The sequence below is a fragment of the Bison bison genome, unplaced genomic scaffold (genome assembly GCF_000754665.1).
Source record: "Bison bison bison isolate TAMUID 2011002044 unplaced genomic scaffold, Bison_UMD1.0 scf7180017864228, whole genome shotgun sequence".
Lineage (NCBI taxonomy): Eukaryota > Metazoa > Chordata > Mammalia > Artiodactyla > Bovidae > Bison > Bison bison.
This window is the reverse complement of record NW_011494800.1, coordinates 1012507-1027557: the sequence shown is the minus strand read 5'-3', so window position 1 is coordinate 1027557 and position 15051 is coordinate 1012507. Positions and strand designations below refer to the sequence as shown.

The following is a 15051-nucleotide window of genomic DNA, read 5'->3' as shown; positions in this document are numbered from 1 at the left end:
AACTCCCAGAGTTCACCCAGACTCACGTTCATCGAGTCAGTGATGACATCCAGCCATCTCATCCTCTGTCGTCCCCTTCTCCTCCTGCCCCCAATCCCTCCCAGGATCAGAGTATTTTCCAATGACTCAACTCTTCGCATGAGGTGGCCAAAGTACTGGAGTTTCAGCTTTAGCATCATTCCTTACAAAGAACACCCAGGACTGATCTCCTTTAGAATGGACTGGTTGGATCTTGCAGTCCAAGGGACTCTCAAGAGTCTTCTCCAACACCACAGTTCAAAAGCATCAATTCTTCGGCGCTCAGCCTTCTTCACAGTCCAACTCTCACATCCATATATGACCACAGGAAAAACCATAGCCTTGACTAGATGGACCTTCGTTGGCAAAGTAGTGTCTCTGCTTTTGAATATGCTATCTAGGTTGGTCATAACCTTCCTTCCAAGGAGTAAGCGTCTTTTAATTTCATGGCTGCAGTCACCATCTGCAGTGATTTTGGAGCCCAGAAAAATAAAGTCAGCCACTGTTTCCACTGTTTCCCCATCTATTTCCCATGAAGTGGTGGGACCAGATCCCATGATCTTCGTTTTCTGAATGTTGAGCTTTAAGCCAACTTTTTCACTCTCCACTTTCACTTTCATCAAGAGGCTTTTGAGTTCCTCTTCACTTTCTGCCATAAGGGTGGTGTCATCTGGTAGAGCAAATATGGCACTAAAACAATATGGCACTAAACATTATCTAATTTTGTCAACTTTGAGCCTGGGTAGAACGCCAAGCCCCTTGGAAGTGTTGATTGCACATGCATAAGTAACCAACAAGTCAAAATTTTATACAAAAGCACAGGGTGATGCTTGATGACCTCATCTCCAAATAAAGATAAAGTTCCACTTTTCCAGATTAAAAATCTCTTAAGGGGACACAGATGGATATGGAAATACAGTGGCTTAGGAATCAAATCTCTCTCCATGAATTCAAACTCACTTCATTATCTAAGCCTCATTTTCCCCTTCTGTAGGGCGAAAGTAGCACTCTCCACTTGCTGCCTTCCTCCTGAGGCGTCTGGGATAAGACAGAGGAATTTATTTTAAACTCCATTTATGTTCAGAAAGACACTAAGCATCCTTGGGCTGAGGCATATTATCCTATTTTCAAGGGTCATGTGTATGCAATGAAACCCAGTGTTTCATTAAAGAAAGTGAAAGTGGATACTACCACTACTAAGTCGCTTCAGTCGTGTCCGACTCTGTGCGACCCCATAGACGGCAGCCCACCAGGCTCCACCATCCTTGGGATTCTCCAGGCAAGAACACTGGAGTGGGTTGCCATTGCCTTCTCCAATGCATGAAAGTGGAAAGTGGAAAGTGAAAATGAAGCCGCTCAGTCGTGTCCGACTCTTCACGACCCCATGGACTGCAGCCTACCAGGCTCCTCTGCCCATGGGATTTTCCAGGCAAGAGTACTGGAGTGGGGTGCCATTGCCTTCTCCAGTCAAAGTGGATGGAGGCAAGCTAAAATGTAATGACCAACAGCTTCTCTGGTGAACTCTCCATCAACAGGATAGTTTCATCTGTAAAAGGTCAATAGCCATTAGGCCACCAAGCCACCACTTAGGAGATGAAAATTGCAGAGCTTTAGCTAATACTAGGTAGGTGGCACTTAGAAAGGAAGTAGGTAGGAGATTACCTTGGTGGTGTTTTAAACCTCTAGTTTAATCAGGAAAAGTGCTTTCTTTGCAAAACAAATGAGCTCATAAAGATTACCTACCATGCCTCTAACCTGAAATGAACACCTTTTGTAATTAATTACAAGGTGGCTATTCTGTTCTTTGTATGAAATAGCCCAGGATGATCAAGCAATGATACCCCCTCCAAGAAGAGGATGTGCAGATTCTGAAAACTTGTTCTGCCTGAGGCTACATAGGAAAGCAAGAAAACAGCTGAAATTGAATTTCAGAGACACCAATTACCCAGGAGTCAGGCTTTTAGAACAACCAGGCTATGGTGACCCCAAAGAATATAAACTGGCTGTGAATTTGATTATACCTTGATGCAATGAATGGACTATACACCAGGAAGGTAGAGGAATGATCAGCTGAAATCTACGTGTTTATTCTAATAACCCATCGAGCACCTCAATTAAGAAGCTTCCCATAGCGGTTATGTCCTACCGTGGCCAGGCTTTTTTGTCAATACAAAAATCAGCTCATTATCTGGAGTGTCCAGGTCTTGCAGGCTCAAAGAAGAATTGCTTATCACCACTCCTGAGCTCAGCTGCACGCCAAGGGGCCTCAAGGTCATTCTGGGAGGCTCGTCATTCTTCCTCTGATTAAAGCATAAAATATTAGGTCTCACACAGATACTGGTTTAAGAAGAAAAAAAGAGCGCACACTATTCAAAGACAGTAACATCATCACATCAACTTTCACCACTGAAATAGCATTTAATGTGTCATCACCTCTTATTATTATTGTTGTTGTTGTTATTGTATTTTTATTGAAATATAGTTGATTAACAATATTGTGTTAGCTTCAGGTGTATACCAAAGCAGTTCAGTTATATATTTTTTGAGATTATTTTCCATTATAGGGCATTACAAGATATTGAACATAGTTTTTTGTACTAGACAGTAAATCCTTATTGTTTATTTTATGTATATAGTTTGCATCTAACATGTCACTGTCTTTAATTCTCACTCAAAATTGTTACGTTGAAAGCTGAGCAGATCACATAAACCAGATATCCCCTTGATGGACATGCTACAGAAATCTCAAGCATTCTCCATGGGTACGATGACGGCATTTTCCAGATGCCAGAAGTATGGACATGTGGTTAGACAAGTACAAGTGTACTGGGGGGATAAAAGGGCACATTTTTAAAAATCATAGCTGTCTTAGAACCTATGATAGAGGACACATATTTGAAAGTGCAGGTATTTAAACTGTCTGCCTGACCAGCCCCAGCAGAAGTCAGCTCCCCTCCACCCTTGCCCCCCAAGGGTGCTGAGAGCGCCATGCTTTGTTTTTTCAAGGCAGAGGGTATTCCATTCTGAGTTTTATCTTTTATCTCTCTCTCTCCTTGCAAGCTTATGTAGTTGCTCAAAAGAGAATATATACAGCATCAGGGAACACATTTCTTTAATGTTACAGTGTGATGAACAAATGCACTAAAATGTTAGAAAAAGCAAGTTTGCACATAGAACTACATACAATAATTGCAGGGAAAAATAAGCATATGTTACTTTTCATCTCATGTGAGGCTAGCAAGTTTTTTCTGTCTGTGAGAACAAAGTGTCTTCACACAGACCAGATAGATTTCATCCTGAAATGGAAATTCAGATTTCCAAGTCATACCATCTCCAAATGTCAGCCTTAATTCTACAAGTTTCCTAAAGGTCAGGGTTATGTTTTTTAAACTGACCTCTAAAACTGAAGATCCAACTCAATTTTATTTGTTTTTGAGTTCTTTTGAACCTATCTAATGGTGGGATATTGTGGTCAAAGGCCCAACTTTTCCAGCTTCCAGAATCTTTACCTCAATGGTGATGTTGATGCTGTGGACTTCTGATCGACTGTTTCCATCACTTACATAAAAACTGAAAATATCGTGGGTTGGTTCAATGCTTTCATGAACACTCTGAAAGTAGTAAATGTAGTTTTCCAGGACATCTTGAATAGGGAACGATGCCTCTAGGTCACTGGTAGTTCCAGGGCCAAACCGATCACCTGCACCAACAGCAAGAGGGAACTTTTATCTTGATCCATAAATTCCTGCTTTCTGAGCTGAACCAGAAAGCATGACAGCACTATCAACAAAAGATGAAAACAAGTTTGAGAATAAAGGTGGGAGAATGGAATTTGAAGACTTGGGTGGGACCCCAGTTTCCCCATTATTTCTCATCAATAAACGGTACTCAAATGAGTAGCATGTATGAAAGTACTCAGAATGCTATTAATTAATAGAGCACAGAATCAGTGGTTGTTTTGTTAGAAATATTTGACAAAATAAGTCATGGGGCAAATATTGATATAGGAGTAAAAGTTTTACACTTTAGACAATTTCAAAACCATTTTGCAAGAGGAAGCTTTTTTCTCTACACAAGAAAGGGTGAACTGTATATCTTTAAATCTAAGAAATATCTCCTTAAGCATGTTTTCATTTGACAATTCAGGTCCTTAAGAAACCTCTAGTAACCTCATGGGCTAGTGCTCAGCCCCTGGGATGGTACAGTAGGGTCACTGTGATGTTCAGGGACCGTCCAGAGCTCAGGTGTAGTTCAGGTACTGAGATGCTCAGGTATTATTCAGAGTTTCATGGAAAGTGCTGCTTATCTCTTCTTTTCATTCCAACCCCAAAGGCCAAGGGAAAGAATAAGCACTGTCTAAATGCTGGATGACTTGCCTCTTATTTGGACTAAATCTCTCCAAATGATTGATTTTAAATGGTTACATTTTCTTCTAAAAAGAGGAGAAAAAAGAAACCCCTGTATCTTCAAACACTCCCTAGATACACATCAACAAAGAAAAGTGTAGATAGAAGATCTGAAAACAATAACACTTTCTGTTTCGCTCTTCCATGATTTTTGCAAAGATGAGGTCATATATTAAAAGGCCACTGACCTCCTAGTCGCAGACAGACAGGGTCATTTTTTGTTGACCTCCAAATTGAAAGAGTAGGAATGAAAACGTTTTATTTACAATTTGTTTGTGACAAGAATTCAAGACAAATGTTCTTTTTTTCAGTGACGTGAATTTTCTTAAATTTTACCCCTCAGATTTGATTCCTCTGGGTACTAGAAGCATAGAGGAGTCTAAATGATTAGTGACCTGATAACCCCTAGGGCACACAGTTTAGAGTTTCCAAAAGGAATTGCTATAATTCCTTAAAAGTTTAATTTTCTCTTTCTATTTATCACTATAAATATAAGAAATATGGCATCTTTATTTGGGTAAAAAATACACTAAGTAAGTGAAGCCTAAAAATGTATTCAAATAGAATGACATTCTATCATTAGAAAACAAGCTATTCAACAAGTGAATCTGTCACTGAAGCTTTAAGCATCAATCCTTTTGATTCTTAAAACTGCACCTTCTATTTTTTCATGTAAACCATTCTTATTAATGAGCTTCCTCGCCTTCTTCAATAGAATATACTATGTGCAAATTAAATAGTTCTTGATGTGTGGAGGCTGTATCATGAACATCTGTTACTGCACTGTGCTGGAGCACAGCGATGCCCAACAGGTAATTAAGGCGGGCCCTAGTTGTACACCACCCTCCATACTAGCTCAGTTGTTCAACCCGCCTGCAATGCAGGAGACCCTGGTTCGATTTCTGGGTCGGGAAGATCCCCTGGAGAAGGGATAAGCTACCCACTTCAGTATTCTTGAGCTTCCCTTGTGGCTCAGCTGGTAAAGAATCTGCCTGCAATGCGGGAGACCTGAGTTTGATCCCTGGGTTGGGAAGATGCCCTGGAGAAGGGAAAGGCTACCCACTCCAGTATTCTGGCCTGGAGAATACCATGGCTTGTATAGTCCATGGGGTTGCAAAGAATAAGACATGACTGAGCTACTTTCACTAGTTGTGCTGGTACTAAAGGAATGTAGGTTCCATGCTGTTAGATTTTATACTGAACAATATGACTATTCTGTTCTTGTGCTAGTGTGAACTTAAAAGATTCTTCTTCTAATGTTTTTAAAAAGATGTCCTTTTGGTCAGCTGGACTCTGAATCTAGGTAGCTAGTTTCATATGTATAAAATGAGACTCCATTCTGAAAGCCCACGAAGCAAAGGATGGGACCTTACATGATGTGTGTTAGGACAATGATTTGCCCCCCTGAATGTCTTTTCCTTACTTCCCATATATGGATGTGAGAGTTGGACTGTGAAGAAAGCTGAGTGCCGAAGAATTGATGCTTTTGAACTGTGGTGTTGGAGAAGACTCTTGAGAGTCCCTTGGACTGCAAGGAGATCCAACCAGTCCATTCTAAAGGAGATCAGGCCTGGGTGTTCTTAACATAAAACAGTGTTAGAAAGCCTTATCAGAAACCACCCAGAGAGAAGAGAAGGCTGGGGGCAACCATCCCTTTCTGATTCCCCACTTTTGCTTGTGCTCCCTTGTGCTCTTTCTTCTGTGAGAAACACCGTTTTCCCTCCGCCTACAGCAATTCCCACTAACCCTTCCTCAGACATTCCTGCCTTCCCAGGCAAAAGTAATTGCTCTTTCCTGTATCCTTTCTCAGTGCTTTGCTCCTTTCCCTGTCCTGGTGTTTCATGATTATAACATCAGTCTTTGTATCTGTCTCCTGCACGAGTCCAGGGCTGTGTCTTATTCCTCTTATAATCCTCTGCCTCTCAAATACTGGAGAGGGTAGCCTTTCCTTTCTCCAGGGGATCTTCCCAACCGAGGGATTGAACCCAGGTCTCCCACATTGCAGGCGGATTCTTTACCAAATCTAACTCAGCAGCAAACAAATCTAAGGGCACACGCTGCAAAGCAAGATGGGGAAAAGACTCAAGGTTTTCTCTTGGAAAACATGACCCCTGCTAAATGAGTTTCTGGTAAAACTAGGCTCAAATCCCAGGCATCACGCCGGCCACAGACACCTTCAGTCAATAGCCTCTCTGTGGGAACTGCGAGCTGCACGCCAATTAGAGCCAAGCGCCAGCACTCAGGAGCCTCCCAGCAGAGGTGGCGGTACGGTCACCTGCCAGGAGCTGTCTCAACTGCCAGTCACTGTGGACACAGGGGCCTGTGGACAGTGCCCGCCTCTCTCCTTCCCTCCTCTGTGATAACCACCAAGAGCACTGGGTCCAGGGCAGATGGTGGAGGAGAGGGTCACAGACAGACAAGCACGCATTTCAATTCACGTCATATATTTAGAAAAAGCTGAGACGTCAGCTCTGGTTCAGCTAAACAGTAGCTGCCTCACAATAAAACAACAGACAATCTTATTTCCTTGACATTCAATTTCAAGTGCAATCCCCAAGCCCCTCTGTCCTAATGGCTGGCACTTTTCCCTTGTTCTAGTTTTCCCCATGGCACTGATTGACCTCCTAACATCTTCCACAATTTTCTCATTTCTTAGGTTTCTTATCTGTCTCCTCCCACCAGGATCTAAGGCACCACAAAGGTAAGGGTTTCTGTCTGGTTTACTGATCTACATGTGTGTATGCTCAGCAGTTTCAGTCGTGTCCAACTCTTTGCAACTGCATAGACTGAAACCCACCAGGCTCCTCTGTCCATGGGATTTTCCAGGCAAGAATACTGGAATGGGTTGCCATGCCCTCCTCCAGGGGACCTTCCCAACCCAGGGATCGAACCCATGTCTCCTGTGTCTTCTGCACTGCAGGCAGATTCTTTACCACTGAGCCACCAGGGAAGCCCCTTACTGATCTATCCCCAGTGCTTAAAAAAGTGCTTCACATACAGGAAATGCTCAGTCAATATTTGTTGAGTCAACAAGACCTTCCTTCCATTTCTTGGAAATGGTTCCACCCCTCTTCAGATCTCCTTGTCCAGGTTAATTGCAGGAAGTGACCCCCCTCCACCCTGCCAACCTGCCTCTTCTCTCCAGGTCTGGTACAATTCTACAGCCAGGCTGGTACCTGTCCCCGTGTTCTCGATGCAGCCGTACTGGGGCAGGGCGCTTAGCTTAATGATGGCATCCTCCTGGAAACTGTCCTCAGCAGCAGCAGCGAAGAAATGGTGAAAAGAGAGTGGGGTCCTCCCTCCCTCGTCAACCTAAGAAAGAAAAGATTGGAGAGAGTCCTTGGGCGGTTACGCGGACTGCAGTAAAAAAGGACTGAATCGAAAATTGCTGCCTGGGGTGACCTTCCATGAGTTCGAGGAGGCAGATCTCTACAGACAAGATGAGGAATGAGCCAGCTTCTGGGGCCCGGCCATCCTTCAGCATCTCTCAGAGCCGTGCTCAGACGCAGTGATGTCCGTGTTTGCCTTCAAAGCTGTGCTTCTTCCATGATGGATCTGGTTATAAAGCAGCTCTGGCCCATTCTAATCACCCACCTTGGAACAGCTGCACGTCAGGAGGACTGCCTTCCTTCGCATCAACGTTCAAAAGTCTGCAGCTTCAGGATGATCCATTCAGTCCTCCCTTGGATACTGTGGGTGCATCCTGTCCTATAGGAGTTCCCACCAGAGATAAAGTCCCCTTTATCCTGTGAGAGCGTATGCTTAAAGGTGTAAGGGAAGACCGGGCTCACCGTACCTGAAAGCTAGTGCTTATCATTACTGTCAAAAAGAATAATAAATTGGTTTAAGTAAAAGCAGTAGCTCCAGCTGCCTTTTTCCTTTCGCGCCCTGTTTTGCATGCTAACATTGCAACCTGAGCCGAGTGTTTTTTGTAGCCTCCTGGATATGCAACTTGACTTCTGAGTGACTCTTGGCTAAATACAGAAAGATTTACAAATTATAAAGTGGAAGGTCACCCTGACTCTGAGAATGGGGACGGTGCAAACGGCTTCCCCACTGTGGATGTGAAAAGATGGGTGGAATATCAGAACCATTCAGAAACAACTGAGTTCTACAAATTTTCAGTTGCTCAAGAAAATCAGAAATCCTGAGTTTGGGGCATTATGGTATGTACATAGAGTGGAATAAGTAAGTGAATTAACTTTTATGGAATCCCTACTGTGGGCCAGTTCTGTACTGGAGCTTTTTAATGCTATTTTATTCACCATCAGAGTAATCCTTTATGTAATAGGAATAGTAGTAACACCTTAAAAATGAAGCAACTGAGGCTAAGAAAGATTATATAATTGGTCCAAGATCAGTCAGCTAGTAACCGAACTGGCACTTGAACTCGGGTACGGGTAACTTCATAATCGGGGTACATTACATGGACCCCCACCCTCCACACAGCAAGGAACTGTCAATATTGTTTACTGAGGTAAGTATCAACTCAATTTAAGATGTGACCCAGGACACTATCCATATTTCTATGTTTTAGTTGCTGCAAACATTAGACTATAAATACCTCAAAAAATACATCTCCACACTCCTACTACTATACACATCTAGCATAGTATACAAAATACTGTACACAGATAGATCTGTGTCTGGCACAGAAATATTTGTTGACTAATTAAATAATGTGGTTATAATGATTTGATCTTACGCATTTAATTATTTTCATCCTTTTTGAAAAACTAATGATTGAAAGCCATAATAGCTTGATTCTATGGCTTAGATAGTTGAGGGGGAGGACCTGACAGCCAGTTTAGATAGAAACCCTTCATTCACACGGGCGCAGACTCCAGCTTTCTACAGCGCCCACCGTTCATTGATCTGAACTGCTTACCGTGATAAGGTCAGCAAAAGCAATGACTGGGGGTGGATCCTTGATGGGCGTGATGGTGATGGTAAACTTCTGATTGTCCAGACGGTTGTGGTCCATATCAGAGACAGAGAAGTGGAAGCTGTCAGTAACTGGATGACCACCGGTCTCAAACGCGGCTGAATACCTATAGAAGTCAAGAGAAGAATGGAATGAATGAGCTACACTGTCAGGTCAAGTCAGACGACTGAATCTCTGTTTAAAAATGGGGCCAGAGGCAACATAATCTTTCACGGGAACTATGAGTTAGTTGCTTACATATTTTAATACAATTTTAAAAATTCTGCGTAGTACCAGGTGGTTATAATACCTAATTTTCTTGTTGTTGATGTCTTCCATTGTGAAATTAGAAATCTCTGAGAGTTCTTCCACCTCAGGTCCTGAGGTTTTTAAGAGAGCACCGTACATGGGCAGAGAAGTTATCTGAATCCAGATCTCTGGGTCGGAGGAAGAATCATCCTAATCAAGCAAACATGATACAAGACATGAATGCACATTTGCAGGAAGACATATTTTCAGTAAAGATTACAGGTGCTCCTTTTTCTGCTAAATCTCCTTAAGCAATACCATGTTAAACTGCATGAAAATCTCACTATTTATTCCTCCTAAAATGTCTCTTTGACAGTCATCTTTGAAGAGTAGCTCAAGATAATAGCTTGAAATGCACTTTAAGTATGGGGCATAAAAGAAAGAGAGAAAGAAAGCAAGCCCAGTGGTTACTGTAAGAGCCACATAAAGTTTTGTTTTTATTACAAGCAGCTAGTGAAGTACAAAACATGGTCAGAAATATAAGTCATTCTTCTAGAAACACAGTTGTAGGCTTCTTCTAGAGTTTTTTAGTACAGTTTGCTTTTTAGAAAAAGGTAAAATTTTTGGAAATAGGTAAAACTCCACTGCTGCTGCTGCTGCTAAGTTGCTTCAGTTATGTCCGACTCTGTGTGACCCCATAGACGGCAGCCCACCAGGCTCCTCCGTCCCTGGGATTTTCCAGGCAAGAACACTGGCGTGGGTTGCCATTTCCTTCTCCATCGCATGCATGCATGCTAAGTTGCTTCAGTCATGTCCAACTATGCGACCCTATGCTAAAACGTACGATAACAATGATTTAAAATTCAGTTTAACAAAGAATGGAAGGTAAGGACTCACTTTAAAGAGCAGTCAACACAATAAAAAATTTTACCTTAACAGAAAAATTTAAGAAGTCTTATGAATTTCATTCTGACCAAGCCTATGCATGCTCAACCCCTGAGATGCCCAATCCTAATGAAGACTGTTTATTTCCCTGTCCTCTGCACTGTTTATTTACTGAGAAATAAAATTGGCTTCCTGTTTCTACATGGAGAATAATTGAAGACAATAATTGAATATCTTAACAATTTCTTCTTTCTTCAAGGATATTTTTGGAAGTATCTAGAAGGGAGGCAACATCTTCTTGGAAAGATCCCGAGTCATTCATCTTTTAGACCAGTTGGCTGTGAACATGAGGGCACTCTACACTTCACCCCAGCAACAATGAAGATAAATATTGCATGACCAAGTATACTTTCACATGCAAACTTGCATAGCTATGATGCACAGTTAGCTGAGGTTGGAGATCAGAAATGTGAGCACAGCTGCCTGGTGATCTGGGGGAGCAGCTTTTGGTCAGCTCTCATTTCTATCCTTGGAGACCTTTTTAAGTTGGCAGTTCAGAGCCTCAAGGCAAGATCATAGAACTTTCCATATTTCCTCACATCACTTGACAGTAACAAGGAAGGAAAAGCAAATTTATCGAAGCTGTAAAACTTCAGAAAGCAGCTCCTAAATTTATACTTTAAAAGTTTCTCTATTTTTCTTTATGGGTTATCAAATACAACATGCAGGCTTCCAAAAGACTACTTGCTATAATATTACTGTGAGTAGCCTCTGAGGGGGAATTTTTAAAAGACAGCCAAGTGTTCTAAGGCACTGTCTTCTGAGATGGTGATAAACTACAAGGACAGAGCTCCTGGCTCTTGATGAGAATGAACAGCTTCTAAATTCCACATTGGCAAATTTGGCAAAGAAATGCTTATCTCATGTCAGGCCCAACTTATTATAATTTTTCAAATCTCAAGTGACTGCTGGGTTTGAAACAGTGTGAAATCAGCTGGATTTTTTTCTGAATGCTGTCATCGTTTAAAGAAACTTACTACTTTGAGATATCCAAGATACTGTGGGTGAAAAATTCTTAAGAACATAGACCTTGATTTTATGTAATTTTTCTACTCGAAGACCTTCTTCCCCTTTTTGTGTTAATTCACTTTTTCATTTTCTTTTTTATTATCTATACATCTATTGACACACCATTCAACACAAGGATGGGAACTCTGATGATTAACATTTTATGCCCCTCTTTCATCCTGTCCCTGGTTCTACCATCACACCATGGATCTTGCTTTTTGACTTCCTTGAATCTCTTGGAATAGTTTGATATATTATTGTAAAGTTGTTGTTGTTGAGTCGCTCAGTCCTGTCGGGTTCTTTGTGATCCCATGGACCGCAGCATGTTCTTCACTATCTCCCGGAGTTTGCTCAAACTCATGTCCATTAAGTTAGTGATGCCTCCAACCATGTCATCCTCTGTCACCCCCTTCTCAGCCTGCCCTCAATCTTTCCCAGTATCAGAGTCTTTCCCAATGAGTTGGCTCTTCACATCAGGTAGCCAAAGTATTGGAGATTCAGCATCAGTCCTTCGAATGAATATTCAGGATTGATTTCCTTTAGGATTGACAGGTTTGATCTTGCTGTCCAAGGGACTCTTAAGAGTCTTCTCCAGCACCACAGTTTGAAAGCATCAATTCATTGATACTCAAGGGTGAGAGTTATAGTCCAACTCTCATATTCGTACGTGGCTACTAAGAAAGCCGTAGCTTTGATTATACAGATCTTTGTTGGCAAACTACTGTAAAGTAGTTGCAGTATTTTTTAAAATGTATGAAAAGGGAGTTAGACCCTCCTCTTGTGGGATTTCTTTTTCTTTTCACTCAATAGACTGCTAAGATCCATGATTTTATGTTTCATGATCCATGATTTATATTCTTTTCACTCAGTAGAAGACAGCTAAGATCCATTAATTTATTTATTTTCTTGGGCTCCAAAATCACTGGAGATGGTGACTGCAGTCATGAAATTGAAAGGCACTTGCTCTTTGGAAGAAAATCTATGACAAACCTAGACAGCATATTAAAAAGCAGAGACATTACTTTGCCAATAAAGGTCTGTCTAGTCAAAGCTATAGTTTTTCCAGATGTCATGTATGGATGTGTCAGTTGGTCTATAAAGAAATCTGAATGCCAAAGAATTGATGCTTTTGAACTGTGGTGTTGGAGAAGACTCTTGCAAGTCACTTGGACTACAAGATCAAACCAGTAAATCCTAAAGGAAATCAGTCCTGAATGGTCATTGGAAGTACTGATACTGAAGCTGAAACTCCAATACTTTGGCCACCTGATGTGAAGAACTGACTCCTTAGAAAAGACCCTGATGCTAGGAAAGATTGAAGGCAGGAGGAGAAGGGGACCACAGAGAATGAGATGGTTGGATGGCATCACCAACTGGATGGACATGAGTTTGGGCATGCTCTGGGAGTTGGTGATGGATAGGGAAGCCTGGCGTGCTGCAGTCCATGGGGTCACGAAGAGTCAGACATGACTGAGCAACTGAACTGACTGCAAGATCCATGAATGTTGTTTTGTGAAGCTATTGTTCATCTCTTCTGAATGTTCTCTAGTATTCCACAGAATAAGTATGCTCCAAATTATGTTATTCCATTTGTTGATGCTGATAGACACTGGGCTTGTTTCAATATTTTTGCTACTACAAAATAGTGTTACTGTTATTACAAATAGTGCTTCCCTGATAGCTCAGTTGGTAAAGAATCCATCTGCAATGCAGGAGACCCTGGTTCAATTCCTGGGTTGGGAGGCTCCCCTGGAGAAGGGATAGGCTACCTACTCCAGTATTCTTGGGCTTCCTTGTGGCTCAGCTGGTAAAGAATCTGCCTGCAATGTGGGGAGAGCTGGGTTCGATCCCTGGGTTGGGAAGATCCCCTGGAGAAGACAAAGGCTACCCACTCCAGTATTCTGGCCTGGAGAATTCCATGGACTGTATAGTCCCTGGGGTCTCAAAAGAGTTGGACACAACTGAGTGACTTTCACTTTCATTGCTGTGAGTACCCTTGTGTATATTCTTGTGCATATCTTTTGTACCTGTGAAAGTCTCCCTTGGAAAGGAATCCAGGAGAGGAATGGTTAGGGAACATGAGCATTCATCATTACGAGACAATGTCAAATTCCTTCCCAGAGCGGTTGTTCTAATTTACAGCTCCATCATAAAAGAATCTCCTGTAGATCCATTTCCTCTCTGACATTTGGCGTTTTCATATTTTAACATTTTTGCCAGTTGAATTGGTACTAACCAGCAGACAGTCTTTGCCTGCGTTTCCTGATGTCTAAAAAGGTGAATGTCTCTTATCTTTACTGGCCCTATGGATTCCTCTTCTGAAATTCCTGCTCATGTCTCCTGTTCATTTTTCAAATGGATTATCTTTTTCTTCTTGATTGGCAGATATTCTTTATATTTTCTTTGTTATCTTTGGTTCTATGTGTTGTACATATCTTTTTCCAGTTTGTAAGTAGTTTTTTTTGTTTTTTAATGGTGTGTTTTGGAGAACATCAATTTTAATTTTAATATAATCAAATTGTCAATCTTTTCTTTATAGTTAGCATTTTCTGTTTGTAGTTTAAGAAATTCTTCCTTTTCCCATTATCATGAAAATATTCACCTATACCCTACAAAGAATTGTACAATTTTACTTATGACATTTAAGGACTTGATTTACTAGTTAATATCTGTCTAGGGTGTGAGGCAGCAGTACAAGTTCTTGTTTTCTTTTTAATATGAATAATAATTTGTGCAGATTCATGTTTCAAATAGTTTCTCCCATTTGCACCAGTCTGGTTTGCTGTATCTGTTTTACTTTACAGTCCTAAGTATGTCTGTTTCTAGACTCTCTAGTGTATACCAGTGTGGATTGATTTTAATAGTGCACATTTATATCAAATCCTGATATCTGATAGGGCAAGCCCCTGCCCTCCTGTCATTCATTTTCAGAATTTTGGCCGTTTGTTCTTTAAACATTATAGACACCTTCCCAGGTGGTGCTAAGTGGTAAAGAATCCACCTACCAATGCAGGAGACGTAAGAGATGTGCCTTCAATCCCTGGGTTGGGAAGATCCCTGGAGGAGGGCATGGCAACTCCCTCCAGTATTCTTGCCTAGAGAATCCCATGGATAGAGGAGCCTGGCAGGCTACAGTCCATAGGGTTGCAAAGAGCCAGACACGACTGAAGTGACTTAGCACGCATGGATACATTATAGAATGAGCTTATCAAGATCATTAAAAGGTCACTGAACTTTTGACTAGTACTCAGTTGAATGGAAAGATCATGTTGTTGGAGAATTGATATCTTTTTGATACTAAATATTACAATTAATATGGCATCTCCTAGTGCTTTTAAATGGAGAAGGCAATGGCCAGCCCACTCCAGTACCCTTGCCTGGAAAATCCCATGGATGGAGGAGCCTGGTAGGCTGCAGTCCATGGGGTCTCGAAGAGTCGGACATGACTGAGTGACTTCACTTTCACTTTTCACTTTCATGCACTGGAGAAGGAAATGGCAA

At 41.6% G+C, this 15051-nt stretch overlaps 1 protein-coding gene across 1 annotated transcript in view; it reads right to left on the bottom strand.

Moving 5' to 3' along the window:
- FRAS1 (Fraser extracellular matrix complex subunit 1) overlaps positions 1-15051 on the bottom strand; it is a 535710-nt gene that overhangs the window by 92994 nt on the left and 427665 nt on the right. Inside the window, exons 39-43 of the mRNA XM_010845896.1 lie at positions 9659-9807; positions 9313-9475; positions 7601-7736; positions 3528-3718; positions 2165-2318 (exon numbers count right to left, since the gene is read on the bottom strand). Of these exons, the coding sequence (XP_010844198.1) occupies positions 2165-2318; positions 3528-3718; positions 7601-7736; positions 9313-9475; positions 9659-9807 (793 nt within the window). The remainder of the gene's footprint in view (positions 1-2164; positions 2319-3527; positions 3719-7600; positions 7737-9312; positions 9476-9658; positions 9808-15051) is intronic.